Consider the following 22,891-nt stretch of genomic DNA (forward strand, 5'->3'; position numbering starts at 1 on the left):
TAACTTTCAGGATGTTTCAACAATGTGTAAAATGAGTTCTTATCTTTTTTTTGTGAGAGGGCCTTTGATGTTTCTCTTTGGATCCTCCTTCCATCCATTTCTTCAGCTTATCCAATTCAAGATTGGAGCCATCCCAGCTGTTATGGGGCCAGAGGCAGGAGTACAACCTGGACAGGTCAGTCTAACACAGAGAAACAGACAACTATTCACACTCACATTCAACCTAACTGCATCTCTCTGGACTGTGGGATGAAGCTGGAGTACCTGGAGGGAACCACAAAGGTGCCAGGACTGTCTTCTCTCAGGTGACGGCCGTTCACGCTGCTCTGAAGACCCTCAGTTGTCTTTGGATCAAATAACACCAAATGAGAGTGAATCACTTCAGAAACACAGGAACACTCCTGGTTATTGTGAGCAAACGTCATAACAAGATGAATATATTTACCATTTTACTGAGGGAAAATCTTCTGTGTGGAGTTTCTTCGCAGCGTGACTCTTTTTCCTGACTTTTAGAAACAAGAGGCAGAAAAGAAAGAATAGAAGTTAAAACCTCGACGATTTTCAAATATTTTAGGACATTATTTTAGAAACAACCTTAAGCACTATTTACTACTTACCACTTTGTTCAGGCTTGCTGACGTTCGACATGCTTCACTGTATATTATAATCTCAAGCGCTTCCTTGCTGGAGTCGGGCTCCGGATGCTGCTCTCTTCCTCCGGAGCCTTCCTCTTAGCACGCTTTGCCGACATATTTAGAAAACGGCAGAGCACCGAAGTGAGAACTCTGCCGTCCGCGCTGTAGTCTGTTATTCTCCAGCGGTTCGTCATCTCAGTGTCCTCTGTTCGGTAAACAGTGGAGATGACTCTGGTGACGAGGAGGCCGTCGACAGTCAAGGTGCCGACACAGTTCCTCCGATCTGCCTTCAGCACAGCAAGATCCGCTTTCTCTGGAAGAACTGGAGTCAGGAAGCGTGGATGAGAGCTGGAGCCCGCAGGCGGCAGCATCATGCCAGCTGGTGAGTCCGTAGGAGGAGAAGGAGTGGTGTTCTCTCTCTGGCTCTGCCTCACATGGACAAATGGTGTCGTCACCTGGTCCCGGTGGAACAATCCTTTAAAAGGTATGTAAGGAAAGTCCTTGGACCCCGTCACCAGGTTATGGTAAAGAGTGAGGACCAGGTGGGACATGGAGTCCAGTTGGCTGCTGCTCAGTTCACGGTTCCTCAAGTTAATGACGACCATCTGAGGAGCAGTGATTGGACTCACCAGCTCAGCTACGAGAAAGCAAAGCATGCGTGTACGTTAATCATGTGATCACACAAATTAAAGCCTGAATTTAAATTGTCCAGACATGGCTTTACATCATCATAAGCTCTTCCACACACAAACAGTAAGAAGCTCCCAGCAGAACTCATTGTTTATGAAAGCCTTCACCTTTTTTGGTAAAAGTTTTCATGCGGTGTAAGGCTGCATGGACTTTCACTGAGGTTTTAATACGCATTCACATTAAGGAGCAATATCTTCATATTAGTTGAGCACCGATATTTTGAGAATAAAGCAGCTACATTTAGGTGAGAAACCTTCCACCACCTCATTGCAGGCACACACTGTTTCAATCTCAAACTCATCCAGCGACTCTGTGAACTTTTAAAACTCCATTCTCCAGCTTTATAAAATTCACAATCTATGAAACTTTCAGGTATAACTCAGCGCCAGCAGCCCAAACATGTCAACTCAAACCCTCTACATGCAAAAACGGCCGCGCGCTGACGTCAACGTCCTCCAACGCTTTACGTCGTTTCCAGGGCGCGTGCATTCAATTGGTTTTTTTTTCCAGCAATTTAAAAAAAAACATGGCGCCATCTTTATAGTGTACTGGCACATGTTAAAATTGATGTTACTCAAGTATGAAACATCTCATCCTAAACGTTAACACTCATGAAGTCCTACTTCCAAACAATAAAAGACAAAAATCTAAGTTGTATTTGTTTGCTAGCACTCTGACATATTAGCCTGCTGCACTCACCATAGCATTGATCTATCACCTCGTCAATGAAAAGGGAGAGCAGGTGCATCTCGCGACTGAAGTTTGTAGAAGTCATTTTGCAAATCCTTCTTGAAGATTTTCAAACGTTGGCTGTAGTTTGAAAAATCCGAGTTTTCACAGCACTAGTGGGAAAAAGCTCCTGTTTGCGCTCAAACGTGAAACCCGAATTCCAATTTTGCCTCCTGCTTTTATACCTGCACTCAAACACGTCATCATCACCATGACTCCCAGTGGCACCGAAAATCAATTTTATTTATTTAAAATAAAGTTCGTCTAATTATCATAGCTTTTTCAAAAATATGTATATTTCTCATTTTGTTTTACTGTTTTATTCATCCTTTATAAAAAATATGTTGCCAAACTTTGTCGTTTTAATTCTTTAAAAAAATCATTAATTCACCAGTTTACAAAAATGAAGATCGATATCTGAAATTTAAATAAATAAATAAATAATTACAATTGATAATGGATTTTTAGCATTAAAGAATAGTTTTTCAATGCGCTTTAAATGTTATCAGAGCCGATGTTGTGCCAAAAAGTGATCGCAGTCCAAAAAGTGATTTACGGTATTGAAACGTTTGTTTGTGTCATGACATTTGTAAACAGTTGATGTTTAAGGTGCAGTTCACGTGGAAGCCAGAGGAGGGTGGTGTTGTGCGCATAATACAAAGTGATGACGAAACCTAAAAGACGGTGTCATGTCTGCTCCCTGAAGCAATCTCATAACAGTTTCAATCTATTTCAAGCCAGTTAGCACATTTCTGTTATGAAGTTTAATAATTTTTTGGCAGTAAACTTTTAAATCCTTTTATTATGAATATCACATTTTCAGATTTTCAAGAGAGACCAGACCAATAGGGCAGCAGAAATCACAAAAATAAATAAATAAATAAGAGTTTTATAAAGATTAAAACAGTAAAAAAAAAAAGAGAGAGACTGGAATGATTATGATGTATAACACAGAATATGTACAATAACAGAGTCATAAACACACCTAGAAAACACGTGATACTTTTTATTTCATCTATAACCTCTGTGCAAATTTTGTTGACTGCAAAGTGTTTATGAATATGTTTTTAAAAGCTGGTTATCTGACTGTCAGTTAATAGCAATTAAAAAGAAATTTTTATTATTCCTAAATGGAAAAAGTCCATTATGAATTTTTGTTATGAATTTCATTTATCAATCCACCTCCTCACTGCTCTTTCCCGGTGCAGCAGCCAGAGCTGGATCAAGCAGCCAGATGGCTTCTGGAGGAAGACTAACTGCAACAAAGGGTCTCTGGGAGGCTGCTCAGGCACAGCAGCTGAAAAATCAAAGATGAAATAAAAACTGGACCTGATCATGGTGCTGCATGAGACAAAAAGTCTAGATGATAAACCAGTGTATGAATTGGTAACACTGCTTATGATGATCATGTTTAGGTGGAAACTAGCGAGCTAACTTACTGCAAAACTCTAACTCAGTTAAATTGAATAAACTCTGTTTTCATGGATGCCTGGATGTTAAACTTAATTGTTAAACCCGGTAAAACAGCAACGCTGATCATTTTATTAAAGATGAAAGAAGTTAGACCGTTTTTAGCTCTCAGTGATCCCTCAGTGTTCGTTTGACTTTGGGACCTGAAATATGGCAGCTTTTCACTTACACATTTTAAACCACTCATTCATAGAAATAGTTTCCAGTCAAAGATCTGGACAGATCCACCAAGTTCACAGTAGTTTTACAATTTTCTGCAGCGCAGAAAAAAAAACCCCTGAAAACATCACACCTCTGAAGTAACACATTGTGATTCATGTACCGTGGGCCAGGGCTGTGGCATCTAATGTCTGGTTGTCAGTGTCCTTTGGAAAAGCAAGTGATTGTCCTAAAATCAGATGTCCCAGCAGATTGATCTAGTTTGCCAACAACATGAGAGGCTGCTCCTACCTGTCCTAGTGAGCTCGGCATAAATCAGTGACCTCTGACCCTGGAAAAGTGTTGTGATTAGTGGAGAGAGGACAGTGACAGACACTTCCTTTGGTAAATCCAATATGACTGAGATGTCGACCACAGTCAGCTGCAGAGCAAACTGCAGCGACTGCATCACCTGAAAAATAATGAAAAACCCTGAAAAAATATACATTTATGTTTTTGGAATTTATGTCTTCTGTTCAAATAATAATATCATCTTGCCTTTTCATGATAATTGTTATGACTCATTGTCTTACTTTTGGTTGCATCCTGTCAGTCCCTGTGATGAACTGAGCGTGACCTCCTCCTTCCTTGGCCATCCCATTGATGAGAGCAGAGCTGGCCCCTTCCCCAATCCCAAAAGAGAAACACCTGCAATACAACAGCTGTTTTTAAGACACACAGGTTTGGTACGCAGCACATGTCATCATCTTTTTGTTGTTTTACCTGTGAGAACCTGAATTCTCAATCACTTCTTTGGTGTTCCCCACCTCTCCATCAGTAAAGACAAACAGCAAAAGAGGAGAGTTTTTTCATCTACACAAGCAAAAGCTCAACTCTTTGGCAGGTATACAAGTATGCTTTCAGTAATCTGTTTTAGCAAGTAAATCAAACATAACCTGGAGTTTTGCAGAAGCATCCAAAGGCAACATGGTGTTTTACAGTGATATCACTTTAAGTCACTGAGATCACATGAATACAACTCACGGGAAGATGTGTTCACAACGAGACCCCAAACTGTAAAATGTTTGAATAGCAGCCCATTGGTAAACTCTTCAACAGGAGCAGAGGACTGTCCTGAAGGGAAGAGGGAAAAGATGGTGAGGCCACTGTGTGAGAGGAACGATTTGAGGAAAGATTTGAGGAAATATTTTGTAACTCTAACACCACTTTATGAATACTCTGGCACTGCTGGTGCGAGTATTACTCATATTTTCAGATTGATTCACTACCAACACAAACTCTCCACATGAAGCCATTGAACACATCAGAGACATGAAAAGGACAGAAAAATGTCAAGTTTACAGTTTCCAATATATTCCAATACAATTAAATTCCAGGTTGAAGAACTGGGATCTTGAATTTTTATTTGCAAACTAATGACTTCACTTATTTTTCACTCACCCGGCTCAGCAGAGGCCTGTCCTGCCTCCACCACAGCAGTGGGCTGGTGGGCGTCTTTGTAATAAATCAGCAGTTCAACATCTCTGTCAAACTTGTGTCCTGCAGCCAGCTTGACCTGCACACCACAAACACATTCATATTTATTCCTCAGCAACAAGTAACAACCACACACAGCAGACACATCAGCACTCTACCTACCGTGGCCTGGGTTTGATCAGTGTTGAGGTACTGCAGAGGGTCCAGGGAGCAGTTGGACTCTACTTTATGGATTGGACGAGGAGAGGAGACAGAAGAAACATCACTGGACAACCAAAACTATTTTACAGCTATTTTAGTTTAAAACCATAAAAAGTGACAGAAAAGGAATATGTTTGTTTTTGTAAATATGCTCTTGACTTTTATGATCTATGGATGGTATAATGACAAATATCAGTATAATGAGGAAAACATCATTTTTGCCTCTCTCTTTTTTAAACAAACCTTTAAAGTGATATAAGATTTTATGTCAGCGCGAGTTAGTGAGTGTTAAGTAATTATAAACCTCTTTATGATCTAACTTTTTGGAAAAAATAAGGGAAACTCCACATAACATTTTCTTAATTAGTTAAAACCATTTACTGATATAAAGTCATGACGTTTGGCCAGCTTGAAGATGGAGAGAAAGACACTCTTTTTTTATTAATCCTTTATTTATCCAGGTAAAAAAAATCTCATTGAGATTAAAAATCTCATTTCCAAGAGAGACCTGGCATCATGGCAACAAAAGTCACATACCACATCATCTTCTCGTCCTCACAGGAGAAGTCAGATTCCAGTGAGGTTAAAAAGCTACAGAGAAACAGGTCAGTTCTTAAATCGACGTAATGATGAGTCAGAATGTCAGACATTTAAACTCTTCAGACTTTTAATCAGCTGTTGTGTGAGAGATAAACCCTCCAACCAGAGTTTACACATTGCTAAAACACATTGAATGTTAAGGTGTTGCCATGGTAAAATATCTATAGAGGTCAAAAGTTTGACATTTCAGCTTCACTTTTTATCCAGCCTGTGATTTGGTTTTATTTGAATACAAATTTTGGTAAATGGTTAATTAAGACTGATTATGATGAATTGAAAACTTGAAAAATGTAATTAAATAAAAACACTTATAGACATACATGGTTTGCTCTCCCCTTTAAAGTGCACTTTAGTCTTGTTCATTTTCAGCTGCAAACAAACAGAAATGTGAGTAATAAATATTTCATGATCTAATCTGTGCAGACAAAGAAGTTGCTGGTGTTGTGAGGCTGGTGACAGCCCAACATATGTTTGAGGCATTGGAGCAAACAATTTTAAAAAATGTGGATGCCTCTCTGCCCCAAACTATTGCAGCTCGTTGGAGGCTAATTCCTTCCCGAGCTCCAGCTCCTCCTGGAGCTCCAGCCCCTGCTCGAACTCCAGCTCCTCCTCCAGCTCCAGCTCCTCCTCAAACTCCAGCTCCAGAACAAAGGAAACCTCGAAGGGTTGTTAGACACCCTCCAGAGGTGGACTTTAAAGGGCTTATCATGGGGTACCTCCTGTCAATTGACGAAAAGTTAGGGGAGGAGCTTCAGCCAGTCTCTGATCCTTCAGAGACTCTCCAGCTGAGCCTCAGCTTGCTGAGTCAGGACGACTGGTAAAATGATTTTCTACTGTTATCATTAATTATTTTCAATTTAATGTGAGGATGTGAGTTTTAAAACTATTTGATGTTCCTACAGGAAGAAAAAGAAAGAGGGGTTGCGATACATCCGCACCCTGGTGCGGCATCACCAAGAGGAGTTGGAGTTAAACCTCCGTAGAGTTTGCTTGGGGGTGACACAAGAGGTATACCAGCTGTTTTTCTCTACATCTGTCTTTATGCCACCCTCTTCTGTCCATGTTTGCAAGCGTGCCCTGTCTCATGCATCTTTGTAACAAGTTTGATTTCTAACTGCTGAAATTTCCTCTGATTCTTTAGATTAAAAACAATCGCTCTTGTGTCCTGTGCGGCACTGGACACCGTAATATATTTGTGTGTACACCTCAGAGAGAGGATGGACAAAGAAGCTGAATGGACCTGTGAGAGTTTACTCCAGGTGTTTGTAAGGGCAAATGCCAATATGCTCATTCAGCAGCATGCCAAGGAAGCTCTGACCGCTCTGGTTCACGGTTGCAGCCCGAGTCGCTTTCTAAACAGCCTGGTGACTATGGGTTTGAAGTAAGTTCACACCTGTGAAGAGTATCTGTGACCCCAGCATCACAATCAGATCAGGTGAAAATCAAACACACTGAGTGGATTTGTCTGTGTTTCCTTCCTCAGACATAAGAGCGTTCTCGTGAGAGCTGGTGCCGCACTGGGGCTCCTTATAATCAATAAATTCATGGAAGCAGAGAAAGTTCTGTCTGCAGGACGGATTTTCACCAAATGCTTCCTGTTGGCTGTCAGTGAACTGTGTCAGGATGCTTCCTCTGAAGTCAGGTCAGTGTGAACTTTTAACAATTATAGGCTGATATTTCTATTTTGACTTTCTTTTGATAAATTCTCTGCATTTACTTAGAAACTAATGTGCTGATTAAAAATGCTTCTCTCTGCAGAGCTCATGGAAAGGCCATCCTAAAAGACCTGGTCAAACAGAGGAAATTCAGAAAGATGTGGGAAGAAAGCGTCTCGGATAAATCCCGCTGGGAGGTGGAAAGAAGACTCAGAGACGTATTTCAGAAATAACAGACACAGGTAAGCCACACAGCATACATGAGCAGCCTTCAAATTAATAAACCACTTTGAAGGCTGCTCATTTCTGTGTGGTATTTTCAGAAATTTCCCACATCACGTCTGCTTCAGGTAAGTATATATGTCATTTAAATATTTAATATAACATTCACAGTAATTAAATATTTAAAATGCACAAAAAACACTCACTTATCCACCAACCGGTCGAAGCAGATGGCCGCCCTCCCTGAGCCTGGTTCTGCCAGAGGTTTCTTCCTGTTAAAAGGGAGTTTTTCCTCTCCACGGTCGCTCATAGGGATCAATTGGGTACAATAACTTTGTTGCTTTTTGGTCCGTCACATTGACCAAAAAGCAACATGTTCTTAATAGAGTGGCAAGTGAGTGTTTTACATTTTCCATCTGTGAACGGTAGCTTCTACTGCTCATTTATTGATTTGGCACCAATTTGGCACAAAATAAAGAAAACTTTAAATGACAACAAATGTTCTCGTCTTTCTTCAAGTCATTTTCAATAAACAAATTCAATAAATCAAATTGCATTCAGTTATTCTTGTATTTCCTCGCGTAATTAGTGGCTATCTAGTCAGTAGCCCAAAGTGCAATATGTTAGCTACTAATAATATCTTTGTATTGTTTTTCTTTGGACCGATGCTCACATCGATGCTTCTGTTTGTTGTTGTGGAAAAATAATTTAAACATCGAAACCAAACCGATTTTCTGAGATTTATTTTAAGAAATTTCAAACCTCTGCAAAGGGATCAATAAAGCCGTCGTGTGGATACAATCTTGTCTATTCAGTGGTTGGGAGTGAAGTTCTCACCTTCATGTAGGCACCAGCTTGATAATTAAGTGTGTCAGCAAGACCAGGTATTTAAGGAGCGGCTGTGGCAGCAGCCAAAGTAACTGCTGTTTCCCTTTCAAGCTTCCTAGTTTTTCCTGGAGTTCAGCCTTCAAGTTGATTCTTCCCTCCCTTAATTCAATTTACTTATTTGTAAGCTACATGTATGCTCACTAACAAAGCTAAATGAGCTAAAGCTAACGGTGCTCTTTAAATTTGAAGAAAATCCAGTTCACTTTCTTTTCTCATCAGTCCTCTCGATTGTGTCTTGTAGCAGGTTTTTGGCTTTAACACATCAAAGATCTGATGGGTTGAGTTGGCCATAAGGCTCGTCAAAGTTTAATAGTGGTGGCTTATTGGGAAAAACAGTCCTGACAAAGTCAATCAGCCCCTCCTCCCAAACATTAATGGATGATGCATGCATGAATACTCAGCAAACATCATCTATAAAAAAGGATCTGTATGTTCTGTATGTTCTGTATGTTCTGAATCACCATAAAGTTGCTAATAGCAAGAACACAACACAGCCGGGGGTCTGCCACTCTTTGTTTATTCAGATCTCTTTTCACACAATACTCTTGTTGCTTCTGAGCCTCTCGTTTTACTAAAGGTTATGATGGAGCAGCAAGACTGAACCAGTGGCTGGATAACATGAGGAGGAAGGAGTGGAGACCTGCACAAACATCATGTCTTTAAAGTGCTCGCTTTAAAACAGAATGCTTTCTAAGAGTGAAAGTTTAAGAAAATCTAACTGTAATATTTAACATGCCTACTCTCCTTTCCCCCTATTTGTACTAATTTAGGGAGCACAGCAGTTGCAGCCATTTTAAGGTTTGTTTTTTGTTTTTTCTCAGGCGAGGTCATCTGTCAGAGGGGCAAGAGGCAATATTTTGGTAAGTACTGACACAGAGGTAAGTGACTCTCCAGGTTTATTAAAGAAGGAATCAGAGTTTGGCAGTGCTGTTAAAAATTCAAAATGATTAAATTTAAAAAATAGAATTTCTTTCATTTCAATATTAGAAAACCAGACTGTTTATATTCAGTGTTATTTATGTCATTTAAATTTAAATGCTCATTTTTGTTTTGTGTGTGTTGTTGACGAGTATTAAGACTAAGACACAGATTATTTTCTGTCCCAAGGAAGGTCGATACGTTGGCCTTTAGCCAAAAGCAGACTCAATAAAAAAAGATATTTTCACGGGAATACAAAGTTTCGTTTGTTACAGGAATCTTAATCACATGAACGTGGGTGAGAAACACTGGCAAGGACTCCAGTGTAACAGAGGGAGAGCTTGGTTAATAATGGGCAGGACACACTGGGAGCAAAGGTGAAGCACAACAACAGATTTTGTTACTTGTCTATGAGCTCCTGGAGTAAACCAATGTGCCAGGTTGGGGAAGTTTCACTCTTGGTGTTTCTAATTTATATGCAATTGACTGAAGCATATACATATTGAATTATTCATAGGACTTTGTACAAAATATAAATGTCTTCCATGTGTTATATTGTGGTTTGATGTTTGCATATGTGGATGTTTTGTTCCTCGTTTGGTTTGCTTCCCCCAGACTTGGGCTATTCCAGATGCTCACCTGAATGATAGAGAATAAAAAGAAGCCAGTTGCTGTTACAGGGGTTGGGTTCTTTGGTGTGTTTTGGTGGGTACACTCATGCTTTCATTAATAAAGATTACTAGATGATAAATATTTTTGCAGCCTCGTGCCATTTTGTTTGAACCTATACGTGACTGCTGGCCAAACTGATATAAATAGTAAGTGAAGTAAATAAACTGCCTGTGGCTTCTCAGGAAGTCCTGCATTTGGGTCCTGTTATTCACTCAAACCTGACAATAACACATCACCCTGTTTTATCCACAACTGTAAATTTTCGGAGACATCCTGTTACATTTACTGAGATCAGCAACAGACTTGCTGAATTCAAACCTCAATAAAAATGTGAAAATGACTCAGCTTTTCCTTCTTTTGTTTTTACAGCATTATGGACTATAAGTTAAAGCAATTAATGATGCAGTGAATGATGGTCAAAGGGTTGATCTTTACACAGAGCACGTCTGTCCCTTTTTATTAGCCCATTACAATTATTCCCCCATCACTTTAAAAAGGCAACAAAACATGCATGAAACATTTCTTCAGAGATGTAATTCAGTTTTAATTATATAGCGCCAAATCAACACAACAGTCACTTCAAGGTGCTTTATATTGTAAGGTAAATACACTAAGTAATACAGAAAAAAAAAACCCCAACAATTGAATGATCCTCTTTGAGCAAGTACCTGGCAACAGTGGGAAATAAAAACTCCCTTTTAACAGGAAGAAAGCTCTGGGAGATCAAGGCTCAGGAAGGGGCAGCCATTTGCCACAACTGGTTAAGGGAGAGCGGAGCAGGACAAAGGAAACACACTGTGGAAGAGAGACAAGTTAGTGTCACAATCTAAATGTTGAAGTTGGTCGACATTTTCAGATCAGACTTATGGTCTTTAAGCCAAGTTTAAAATTTGTTTTGAATGTCCTTGGTGTAGTTATTGATGCCATTTCTTTTTATGACAATCTGTTCTTAAATTGTGTTTTATTTCTCACAAAAGTGAAAAGATTATGGAAGAAAGTCGAGCCAAAGAACAGAGCTGGCTCTTAGACTTTGAGTATAGGAGGCCCTCAGCAGAACTTTTAAAGAGAATAAGAAACACAGAAAACCGTAGATAAGGAGGTGTGCTCTGACAGTGCAGCGCAGCACCCAGAAAGCTATTTGGCATTGGCAGAGAAGACTTAGGAAGTTATTCAGGAGCAAAACCCTGGTACTCAACTTTGCTGCTCAAACCTCAAATATATTGATACTTTTACGCCAATATACAATTTATTTCCAAAATTGTTACAACAAAGAAATAAAAAACCAAACATAGATTTCATAACTTTTTATGCTAATTATTATTTCAATCACTACAAAACAGGCAGTTTTTGAAAATTCAGATGTAACTCTAACTACAGTCATGAATAAGCGAACATGAATGGAGACTATGTGCTGTGTTAAGACGTTCAAGCAGGGCTCTAGAGTGCGACCAATTTGGTCGCAAATACGACCAAATTTTTCAGTGGTGCGACTAAAAAGAAATATTTGGTTGCACCTGTGCGACCAACTGTTTGGGTAGCAAAAAATAAAAAATAAATCTGCAACCTTCCCTGTGGTCAACAACATACACACATTTTGCCCCTATCGTGGACTAAACCAATCAGAGATAGTAAGGGGCGGGACCTCTCTGATTCGCCGTGGTCCAGATGAAGGTGCAGGTGGAAGTGGGAGGAGTAGCTTGAATAAAGCGATATCAATTCATTAAATCCTGAATGACTTTTAAATATAACTGTGTTTTGCCAGAAACGCCAGATTCTCAGATTAAAGCTCACAAAACCATTTCAACAACAACCAAACAGCAAATGAGAGCAGGTACACGGATTCACACAAAGACGTAAACACAGACCCGACGCATCAGAATCAGCTTTGTCTTTCTCGGCTTTCTCACCTGACGGCCTTAGACGGACACGCTGTCGGAGCTCAGCGATTCTGATGCGTCCGGTCTGTGTTTACGTCTTTTTGCGCTGATTCTGAGCTGCAGGTTTTGTCTCTTTCAACCAAAATTCATCGAGCCAGCAGCAAAAGAAGCAGCAAACTGCGCTTCACATTTGATCAATGTCGTCATGAATTTTGCTGTTTTGCTTCCACGACTATTAAAATCACACTCCATGCACAGCTAGCTCTCTCTCTATCTCTCTATATTATATAAATTATTATAAAATTTGTGTGCGCCTAACTTTTGTGCCGGTATGCCTAACTTTTTAAAGTTAGGCGTACTGGTACGCCCATGGCAAAAAGTTAGTCTAGAGCCCTGTCAAGGATCAATCGGTGTCAATTAGCAGAATGAAAGTGTTTCATGGATAAAATTGTAACTCCTGCGAGAGAAACAGAATGACGTTCTGTATAGTTTCATTTCAATTTGGCCATAAAAATATTACTTTTGTTTAGAAGATGGTGTAAACACTGTAAATAGTTATTTTAAAAGTTTTGCTCTATTCACTCCAATTCACTGAGGACCATCTTGAAAATGTCCTGAACTGAAGCCATTTTCCGAACTATAACAGGAAGGGAAAAGACTCTTCTTAGATTGGTTTTGGTGTTTCTGTGTGAAATCAGTAAAAGTATGAACATAATCGCCATCTAGTGGCAGAGAAAAGGAATTAAAACACTTTGTGAATGAGCTGCCACAGCAGTGGTCCAATCTTCTACTGTGTCAGGAGTATTCAGACAATTTTGACATACTTTTTTTCCACAATGGTAAAACCAATATTAGGTACATAATTCATGACAAATAAACATGTAAAAGGGGTTGATGATATAAAACAGCTCTGTATCAAAGGCAGTGTGGAGTAAGCAGACCTGCTTCTGTTCACTCTGAAGATGAAGTTACTTTAAGAAAACCCTCAGAGTCCCAGAGCTTCTTTCTTCACGCTGCAACCCAGCAGGACATTTCCAGCATCCACACACTCTGACACACACGGTGCTAAAAACACAAAACAGATATTAAAATAATGATTGTGGGAGGAAAGCTGTAGAATGAAACAGTTTTTTAAAGCTGTTATTTTATCTGTTACAATCATTGCTAGTACCATTGTGAGCACAGAGCCACGAGGCAGCCTTCATAGCCAGAAGCTCCCACTCGTCCTTTGCATCCATCTTGAAACCATGAAGCCAGATCAGAGCCAGAATGGTGGCCCACACTTCACTGCTGGTCTAATTCCCCAAATCAAAATCAATCAAATAAAACAGACAGAACACACATTTTACTTTCTACAACCAGTAATATTACATATGTTTGTGTACTTCTTTGTCACACGGGGTCACCAAGGTGGGCAGCTCTGCATATTTGATTTGGCAGATTATTACACTGGATGCTCTTCTGATGAAATCCCAAACTGTGATATCATAAATGCTCTAAAATAATGTGCTGACATGTTTTTACAACAACTGATGAGGAAAATAATTTCTGCTGCCGTGTGGTTTCTGGATAATATCAGACGCTGGTGCAGCTCAGTGGGAGGTTAGGAGTGTGATTACCACCAGTGTTTTAGCTTCTGATATGCAGATGTTTATTCTCAGGCTGTGAGGCAGGCCTACGTTTAGTTTGACTTCATTTTATTTGTTTTATGGTGTGTTTTTAATTTTATCATGTGTTTTTGTTCAAATTATAGAATCAAATCTGTTTTATCTCACATCATCATTTTGTGTTAATATTTAAATTGACAGCAGTGCATCTTTTCAGGCTTTGACTTTTCCACCTCCTCGTTGGTCTGTCCCAGTGCAGCAGCCAGAGCTGGATCAAGCAGCCAGCAGCCAGACGCCTCCTGCAGGGAGACTAACTGCAGCAAAGGGTCTCTGGGTGGCTGCTCAGGCACAGCAGCTGGAAAATCTAAGATGCAATAAAAACAAAACCCGATTATGGTGCTAGATGACAAACAGAACTCTACATGATAACTCAGTGCATAAAACACCGCACTGTAAACTATGCAACAGATAAATATTATGTTTTTCACTTGAAAATTACATCTTAAAAATGTAATCATTACATAAGAGCTCCACATCAAACACATTAATCACATCATCTTTGTAGTGAAATAGCTGATGACTCATTAAACGTTTCCATGCAATTTATCCACAGTGAAAAATATCCACTTTGCTGGATCTGAAAATCACGTTTTCCGAGATCAGACGAGAGCGGGCGTGTTCAGTTCACGTGCTGCTCTTTGGCAGTTTTACAGATTTTATTCTGAACATCTTTCTGAAGTGACTGGTTTTTGCTTGTATTCAGCAGAAACTGGAAACTAATCCAACTTGCTGAATGTATTTACACAGTCTTGTTTGCCTCCAGTGCAGTGTCTTTGTCACAAATGTGAGAAACAAATTAAAAGGTGATCATGCCAAAAGGTAGTGAAATTAATACAAAATTGTGAAGGCAAAGTGCCAGAAGAGTAAATACATGGTCACAAACTGTGTATCAGGTAAAATTGTCTAAGTGAGGGTTATGCTTGTGTTTTACTATAACACCATCTAGTGGATATCTAGTGCTCATTGTTCTTTGACAAATACTTTCAAATAGCTTCACAGTGCAAAGCAACCAGAACTGAAGGCAGATACAGTAAAGGCCTCGCAAGGGAGGAAACAACATTTGATATCTATGAGTTCTACACTCCAAACGGTCAATTATTAACAAAAAAACTTGCTTGTTCAATCCAATTTGAGCCTTTGAAAATGGGGGGATTGTATGAAAAAGGCCTAACTCCTGAACGAGCATTTTCAAGGATTTCAAGCACCTGTACCTGTTCAATGTTCACTTGAAAGACCCCCTTATAAAGTACTTCTAGCTGAAATGATGAGGACAAAATCCGTGCTGCTTGTTTGTGAAAAATCTGAAAGTTGTGGCTGTATAGACAAACACAGTGAAAAATTTCTGAAGTCTCAGTGTCTCCCTGTGTGTTGATGCAGAATGTGTGCACACAGAAGACTCAGTGCCAGTTATCAATTTAGTTATTTATTTTTTGCACTGCATTAGATAACATCAAAATAGTGTTTTCAAAAATGACAATAATATTCCCAATTGTGTTATTTTTATGTTGTAATCTTTATGAAAAAACTTAAAAAACAAACAAACAAAAACAAAACACCTACCTCATAATCTTTTGAGTCTGGTATATGGCGGGGCGCTGTGGACACCCAAGTTTGTGAATGCAATAACTCAAGAACGAGACAATGTAGAATTTTTAAATTAATACCATGGTAGCATTTACTAAAAATCTCTGTAAGGTTTAAATCTCAGGGACCTTGACTTCAAGGTCAGAGCTTAACTTTTCTAAAGAAAAGAGGATTTTCCCATTTATAAAACATGTATGTCTACTAGGAGGCTAAAGGTTAGCACTATATTTAAAAAGAGTTACAAACAACAATTAGATGATGCTTAAAGCTGGTTTATTTAATAAACATCCAGTTTATTTCCAATTTGGATCAAATTATGTCTGATTGAAGGACTGATGTAATGGTAAGTTGTCCGCTGCTCCGCTTTGAATATTGGTAAGAACTTGACACAGAGATTACTTAATGGATTTTAAGCAAAATTGTGCCTTAGTTCAAGAACATATTCATCAGTTGTTTTTATGTTTTTAGGCTTTTTTTCCCTTTTCAATTTTCACAAGAATTGCTAGTTCCCCTAGAGTTTTGGCCACCTCAACAATCAAGTGATTCCCTATGAGCAAGCAATGAGCGACAGTGGGAAGGAAAAACTCCCTTCTAAAAGGAAGAAACCTTCGACAGAACCAGGCTCTTAAAGGGACAGCCATCTGTCGCGACTGGTTGGGGTGGGGGGAGTGAAAATTAAAAAAGACAAAAAAGCCAAAGTGATCATTATTGGAGCAGCTTAATTAATTCTTGCAATGTAATCTGCTGTTAATGGCTTTTTACAATCCCTGTTTGTGTTTTTGTCATTTTTGTCCGTGGTTGAAGCAATGCTGGAGATTGATTCTCTATGATCTTTCTGTTTTGAAGGCTGCTGAGAGACCACAAGGTTTGGTCCCCGTTTGCTACTCATGTCAGGGAGAACTCTTAGAGAGGCCAGGACTGAAAAAGGGGTGGTGGAGAACCTCCGAGGGTGTTATGCGCTGGTTTGGATCCAATGCTAACATCTCTTTGATTAGGCTGACAAATACAGTTTGGATTTTTTCCTTGCCCCACATTATACTCAGCATTGGTCCAAGGTCATCGAGGCACTTAAGTGTTATGGATCGAGTGTCGTTGGACTGATAATCTGTTTCATCTTGAAATTGTTTTTCGGTCTTAAATGTCCAGCGTTGTCCGTTGTAGTTGTCTTTTATGAAATAGTTATCAGTGTAAAAGCCAGAGTCTAAAACATGATCTGGTGGCTGTCCCTGGGTCTGTATGATGAATTTCAAAACATCATAATCATTTCTCCCAGGGTAGAAAGGATACCCAGTAGCAAGCTCCACAGCTACCAGCCCCAGGGACCACATGTCTATTGCTTCATTAAATAGACTACCAATCATAACCTCAGGTGCTTTATAACCAACCGTCCCCACACAGTCACCAGGAATCACTGTAGATGCGGGACATGCAATGCCAAAGTCTATAAGTTTGACTTTGATGGGACACTCATAGCGGTCCACAACCATTATGTTTCCAGGTTTGAGGTCAGCATGCACTATTCCCACAGAACCCAGGTGGGACAGGGCATTTGTGAGTTGATGTAAAATTGGCCTGATTTCGCTTATGGGGAGACCCTGGTTTTCCGGGTCCTCTATGTAGTCCCACAGGCTTTGGTCAAGGAGTTCAAAATTTAAGCAGATGCGGTCACCGTCGATGAAAAAGTCGTTCCATTGAACAATGTTGCATCTATCTGCATCCAAGCCTCGCAGCTGCTCCAGGATGAGAATTTCCATTTTTGCCTGTTGGAGAATTTTAGGGTTATTTTTGTTGACTTTAATAGCAACAACTTTGTTGGTTTTTGTATTGCAACATTTGGTTACAATACCAAAGCCCCCTTCTCCAAGGAAACCCTCGACCTCGTAGTGACCTCCCAAAAGGGTCCCTTTAGATATTTCAAGATCATCTATAGAGGAGGATGTGTTGGCTGATGCGTTGACGTATTCTTGTTGAGAAAATTCTTCTGAGTATTGGGAACTGCAGCTGATTTTCTGTGATTCTTCTCTTTTGCAACTAGAAGGCTGCTGAGAGACCACAAGGTTTTGTCCCCCTGTGCTACTCATGTCAGTGCAGGGAGAACTCTTAGAGAGGCCAGGACTGAAAAAGGGGTGGTGGAGAACCTCCGAGGGTGTTATGCGCTGGTTTGGATCCAATGCTAACATCTCTTTGATTAGGCTGACAAATACAGTTTGGATTTTTTCCCTGCCCCACATTATACTCAGCATTAGTCCAAGGTCATCGAGGCACTTAAGTTTTATGGATCGAGTGTCGTTGGACTGATAATCTGTTTCATCTTGAAATTGTCTTTCGGTCTTAAATGTCCAGTGTTGTCCGTTGTAGTTGTCTTTTATGAAATAGTTATCAGTGTAAAAGCCAGAGTCTAAAACATGATCTGGTGGCTGTCCCTGGGTCTGTATGATGAATTTCAAAACATCATAATCATTTCTCCCAGGGTAGAAAGGATACCCAGTAGCAAGCTCCACAGCTACCAGCCCCAGGGACCACATGTCTATTGCTTCATTAAATAGACTACCAATCATAACCTCAGGTGCTTTATAACCAACCGTCCCCACACAGTCACCAGGAATCACTGTAGATGCGGGACATGCAATGCCAAAGTCTATAAGTTTGACTTTGATGGGACACTCATAGCGGTCCACAACCATTATGTTTCCAGGTTTGAGGTCAGCATGCACTATTCCCAAAGAACCCAGGTGGGACAGGGCATTTGTGAGTTGATGTAAAATTGGCCTGATTTCGCTTATGGGGAGACCCTGGTTTTCCGGGTCCTCTATGTAGTCCCACAGGCTTTGGTCAAGGAGTTCAAAATTTAAGCAGATGCGGTCACCGTCGATGAAAAAGTCGTTCCATTGAACAATGTTGCATCTATCTGCATCCAAGCCTCGCAGCTGCTCCAGGATGAGAATTTCCATTTTTGCCTGTTGGAGAATTTTAGGGTTATTTTTGTTGACTTTAATAGCAACAACTTTGTTGGTTTTTGTATTGCAACATTTGGTTACAATACCAAAGCCCCCTTCTCCAAGGAAACCCTCGACCTCGTAGTGACCTCCCAAAAGGGTCCCTTTAGATATTTCAAGATCATCTATAGAGGAGGATGTGTTGGCTGATGCGTTGACGTATTCTTGTTGAGAAAATTCTTCTGAGTATTGGGAACTGCAGCTGATTTTCTGTGATTCTTCTCTTTTGCAACTAGAAGGCTGCTGAGAGACCACAAGGTTTTGTCCCCCTGTGCTACTCATGTCAGTGCAGGGAGAACTCTTAGAGAGGCCAGGATTGAAAAAGGGGTGGTGGAGAACCTCCGAGGGTGTTATGCGCTGGTTTGGATCCAATGCTAACATCTCTTTGATTAGGCTGACAAATACAGTTTGGATTTTTTCCCAGCCCCACATTATACTCAGCATTAGTCCAAGGTCATCGAGGCACTTAAGTTTTATGGATCGAGTGTCGTTGGACTGATAATCTGTTTCATCTTGAAATTGTCTTTCGGTCTTAAATGTCCAGTGTTGTCCGTTGTAGTTGTCTTTTATGAAATAGTTATCAGTGTAAAAGCCAGAGTCTAAAACATGATCTGGTGGCTGTCCCTGGGTCTGTATGATGAATTTCAAAACATCATAATCATTTCTCCCAGGGTAGAAAGGATACCCAATAGCAAGCTCCACAGCTACCAGCCCCAGGGACCACATGTCTATTGCTTCATTAAATAGACTACCAATCATAACCTCAGGTGCTTTATAACCAACCGTCCCCACACAGTCACCAGGAATCACTGTAGATGCGGGACATGCAATGCCAAAGTCTATAAGTTTGACTTTGATGGGACACTCATAGCGGTCCACAACCATTATGTTTCCAGGTTTGAGGTCAGCATGCACTATTCCCACAGAACCCAGGTGGGACAGGGCATTTGTGAGTTGATGTAAAATTGGCCTGATTTCGCTTATGGGGAGACCCTGGTTTTCCGGGTCCTCTATGTAGTCCCACAGGCTTTGGTCAAGGAGTTCAAAATTTAAGCAGATGCGGTCACCGTCGATGAAAAAGTCGTTCCATTGAACAATGTTGCATCTATCTGCATCCAAGCCTCGCAGCTGCTCCAGGATGAGAATTTCCATTTTTGCCTGTTGCAGAATTTCAGGGTTATTTTTGTTGACTTTGATAGCAACAAATTCGTTGGTTTTTGTATTGCAACATTTGGTTACAATACCAAAGCCCCCTTCTCCAAGGAAACCCTCGACCTCGTAGTGACCTCCCAAAAAGGTCCCTTTAGATATTTCAAGATCATCTATAGAGGAGGATGTGTTGGCTGATGCGTTGACGTATTCTTGTTGAGAAAATTCTTCTGAGGTTTGGGAACTGCAGCTGATTTTCTGTGATTCTTCTCTTTTGCAACTAGAAGGCTGCTGAGAGACCACAAGGTTTTGTCCCCCTGTGCTACTCATGTCAGTGCAGGGAGAACTCTTAGAGAGGCCAGGATTGAAAAAGGGGTGGTGGAGAACCTCCGAGGGTGTTATGCGCTGGTTTGGATCCAATGCTAACATCTCTTTGATTAGGCTGACAAATACATTTTGGATTTTTTCCCAACACCCCCTTATCTTCAGTAGTTGTTCAAGGTCATCGAGGCACTTAAGTTTTATGCATCGAGTGTCCTTGGACTGACAACCTGTCTCATCTTGAAATTGTCTTTCGGTCTTAAATGTCCAGTGTTGTCCGTTGTAGTTGTCTTTTATGAAATAGTTATCAGTGTAAAAGCCAGAGTCTAAAACATGATCTGGTGGCTGTCCCTGGGTCTGTATGATGAATTTCAAAACATCATAATCATTTCTCCCAGGGTAGAAAGGATACCCAGTAGCAAGCTCCACAGCTACCAGCCCCAGGGACCACATGTCTATTGCTTCATTAAATAGACTACCAATCATAACCTCAGGTGCTTTATAACCAACCGTCCCCACACAGTCACCAGGAATCACTGTAGATGCGGGACATGCAAAACCAAAGTCTGTAAGTTTGACTTTGATTGGACACTCATAGCGGTCCACAACCATTATGTTTCCAGGTTTGAGGTCAGCATGCACTATTCCCAAAGAACCCAGGTGGGACAGGGCATTTGCGAGCTGAAATAACACTGGCCTGATTTCTGTTACTGGGAGAACCCGGTTCCTCCGGTACCGCATGTACTGCCACAGGCTTTCATCGAGGAGTTCAAAATTTAAGCAGATGCGGTCACCGTCGATGAAAAAGTCGTTCCATTTAACAATGTTGCATCTATCTGCATCCAAGCCTCGCAGCTTCTCCAGTATGTAAATTTCCATTTTCGCCTGTTGCAGAATTTCAGGGTCGCTCTTGTTGACTTTAATAGCAACGACTTTGTTGGTTTTTGTATTGCAACATTTGGTTACAATACCAAAGCCCCCTTCTTCAAGGAAACCCTCGACCTTGTAGTGACCTCCCAAAAGGGTCCCTTTACATATTTCAAGATGATTTGAGGTGAAAGTCATCTTGACTGAAATGTGTTTGTTTGCTCAGTGAATTGGTGAGAACGTTTAAAAAAAATTTCAGTGACTCTGAAGAGGTTTACAAATACTTTCAAATATAGCTCTGGTCGAACGTTTGAAGGCTGCGAACAAACTGACTAAAACTTGCTGCTCCTGACCCCTATTTATAGAAAAACTTCAAAGGCTCAAAGGCATGTGCTTGTGACATCATCACATGTCCTTGTGACATCATCACATGTCCTTGTGACATCATCACTCTTCATGAATCAGATTGTCACATGACATTTTAGAATGGGGATGTTTTTTTTTAAAACCGTTTTCAAATTTAACCCTCTGTGGTCCAGGGTATAATTGGCCGTTCTTGACTATTTTTGATTTTACCTCTATATTTCACCTTTAAAATATGTTTTTCTTGCCTTATTTGGCACCATTATTTTCAGCACAACCTCAAATATCTCAAAGTCAAAGTCAACTTTATTTGTCAATTCTGCCACATGTACAGGACATACAGAGAATAGAAATTTCGTTACTCTCAAACCCTAGATGAAATAGCAAATGAACATTTAAATATAAGAGAGTGATTAAAAAATGCAAATAAAATAATTAAAAAGTAAAAATTTAAATAAATACAATACAATTTAACAAGAAAGCTATGCAATATACAATATACAATATTCAGGTAAGGGTAAATGACATTGAGTGTAAACCAGGCAGAGTAGTGCAAATAGGCAAATAGTGCAAATGGAGATCTAGTAATATACGGTTAGAGATAGTATAACAACAAAGTCTTATGAGGTAATGGCAGTCCAATGCTCCACAAAGTGACTGGTAACTGGTGCAGGCCAGTGAGTGAGTCAGAGAGTGTGTGTGTGTGTATGTGACAGAGTTCAGTGAGACCATGGAGGAGAGGAGGGGAGAGGGGGCAGAATCGGGAGGGAGTTAAGCTTCCTGACAGCCTGATGGATGAAGCTGTCCTTCAGTCTGCTGGTCCTGGCCTGGAGACTCCGCAGTCTCCTCCCTGACGGCAGCAGCTTGAAGAAGCTTTGCATTGGGTGCGTGGGATCAGCCGCTATGCAAAGGGCTTTTTTAGTGAGACGGGTGCTGTAAATGTCCTGGAGGGAGGGGAGAGAGACACCAATGATCCTCTCTGCAGCTCTCACTATGCGTTGGAGGGTTCTATGACAGGACGCATTGCAGGCTCCAAACCACACAGTGATGCAGCTCGACAGGATGCTCTCGATGGTGCCTCTGTAGAAAGTGTACATGAGAAATTTGAGTTATTGTTTTCATTTTGGTATACTATATTAGCACAGTTGATCTAAATTAATAACACAATAAATTGTGTGTGCATCTCCTGTTTTGTCATGGTTGTATGTCCCGGTTCGTGACAGGCTGCATGAGCTCATCTGGTGGGAGTGTAGTACTGTAGAATTTCAGGCATAAAAACGTGGTTTTCACAGACCTTGTCACAGGGTCTGAGTTGGAAGATTTTGGTAAAGCTTTGTCCCTGAGGTAGTTGAAAAACCCCAGTTGGGTAAAGCGTTTGGGTTTTTTTGTTAACAGACATGCTTATCTATTTAGTTGGTGTTATTTTTTCAGCTAAATTTTTTAGTGCAATTAGCACTTTCAGCATCAATCCATAGCAATGTGTTGTATTTTTCACATTGTCTGTGTGTAAAATACATATGTAAGCATAGATTACACAAAGGATCCTGCACGCCAAGCTGGATACAAATAGAAATCCCTGGAAACAATTCTTTCTGCGCTTAAGAGCAGCTTCCTATTGCAACGCTGGAGGATTTGTCACCATTACTGGATACGCTGCAGAAGCACAGCAAAGCAGTGACTGTGTGGAGTCGAAAACTATTACACCAACTACACTACACAGTCACCCACATTACTCCCTCCAACAGAGGTGGA

The 22,891-nt window shown here is 40.4% G+C and overlaps 3 protein-coding genes across 3 annotated transcripts; all 3 read right to left on the reverse strand.

Moving 5' to 3' along the window:
- Nucleotides 1-300: 300 nt before the first annotated feature.
- Nucleotides 301-2,073, reverse strand: LOC146618519 (uncharacterized). Its single transcript, XM_085371516.1, has 4 exons — nt 2,025-2,073; nt 618-1,272; nt 446-506; nt 301-344 (listed from the first exon to the last, which is right to left on the reverse strand). The coding sequence occupies exons 1-2, from the start codon at nt 2,071-2,073 to the stop codon at nt 662-664; spliced, it is 660 nt and encodes a 219-aa protein (XP_085227642.1). The 3' UTR covers nt 301-344; nt 446-506; nt 618-661.
- A 1,925-nt stretch (nt 2,074-3,998) lies between these two features.
- LOC146618520 (von Willebrand factor A domain-containing protein 5A-like) lies at nt 3,999-5,905 on the reverse strand. The gene is made up of 6 exons (XM_085371517.1): nt 5,898-5,905; nt 5,322-5,424; nt 5,124-5,238; nt 4,707-4,796; nt 4,256-4,370; nt 3,999-4,134 (listed from the first exon to the last, which is right to left on the reverse strand). The coding sequence occupies exons 1-6, from the start codon at nt 5,903-5,905 to the stop codon at nt 4,131-4,133; spliced, it is 435 nt and encodes a 144-aa protein (XP_085227643.1). The 3' UTR covers nt 3,999-4,130.
- Nucleotides 5,906-16,333: 10,428 nt separating this feature from the next.
- LOC146618521 (uncharacterized) lies at nt 16,334-20,017 on the reverse strand. Its single transcript, XM_085371518.1, has one exon. It carries the CDS (start codon nt 20,015-20,017, stop codon nt 16,334-16,336), a length of 3,684 nt encoding a protein of 1,227 aa, XP_085227644.1.
- Nucleotides 20,018-22,891: the final 2,874 nt, after the last annotated feature.

This window comes from Diplotaxodon limnothrissa, linkage group LG14, assembly GCF_057381915.1.
Source record: "Diplotaxodon limnothrissa isolate DT_005_m linkage group LG14, D_limnothrissa_male_GT1.1, whole genome shotgun sequence".
In the NCBI taxonomy this organism is placed as follows: domain Eukaryota; kingdom Metazoa; phylum Chordata; class Actinopteri; order Cichliformes; family Cichlidae; genus Diplotaxodon; species Diplotaxodon limnothrissa.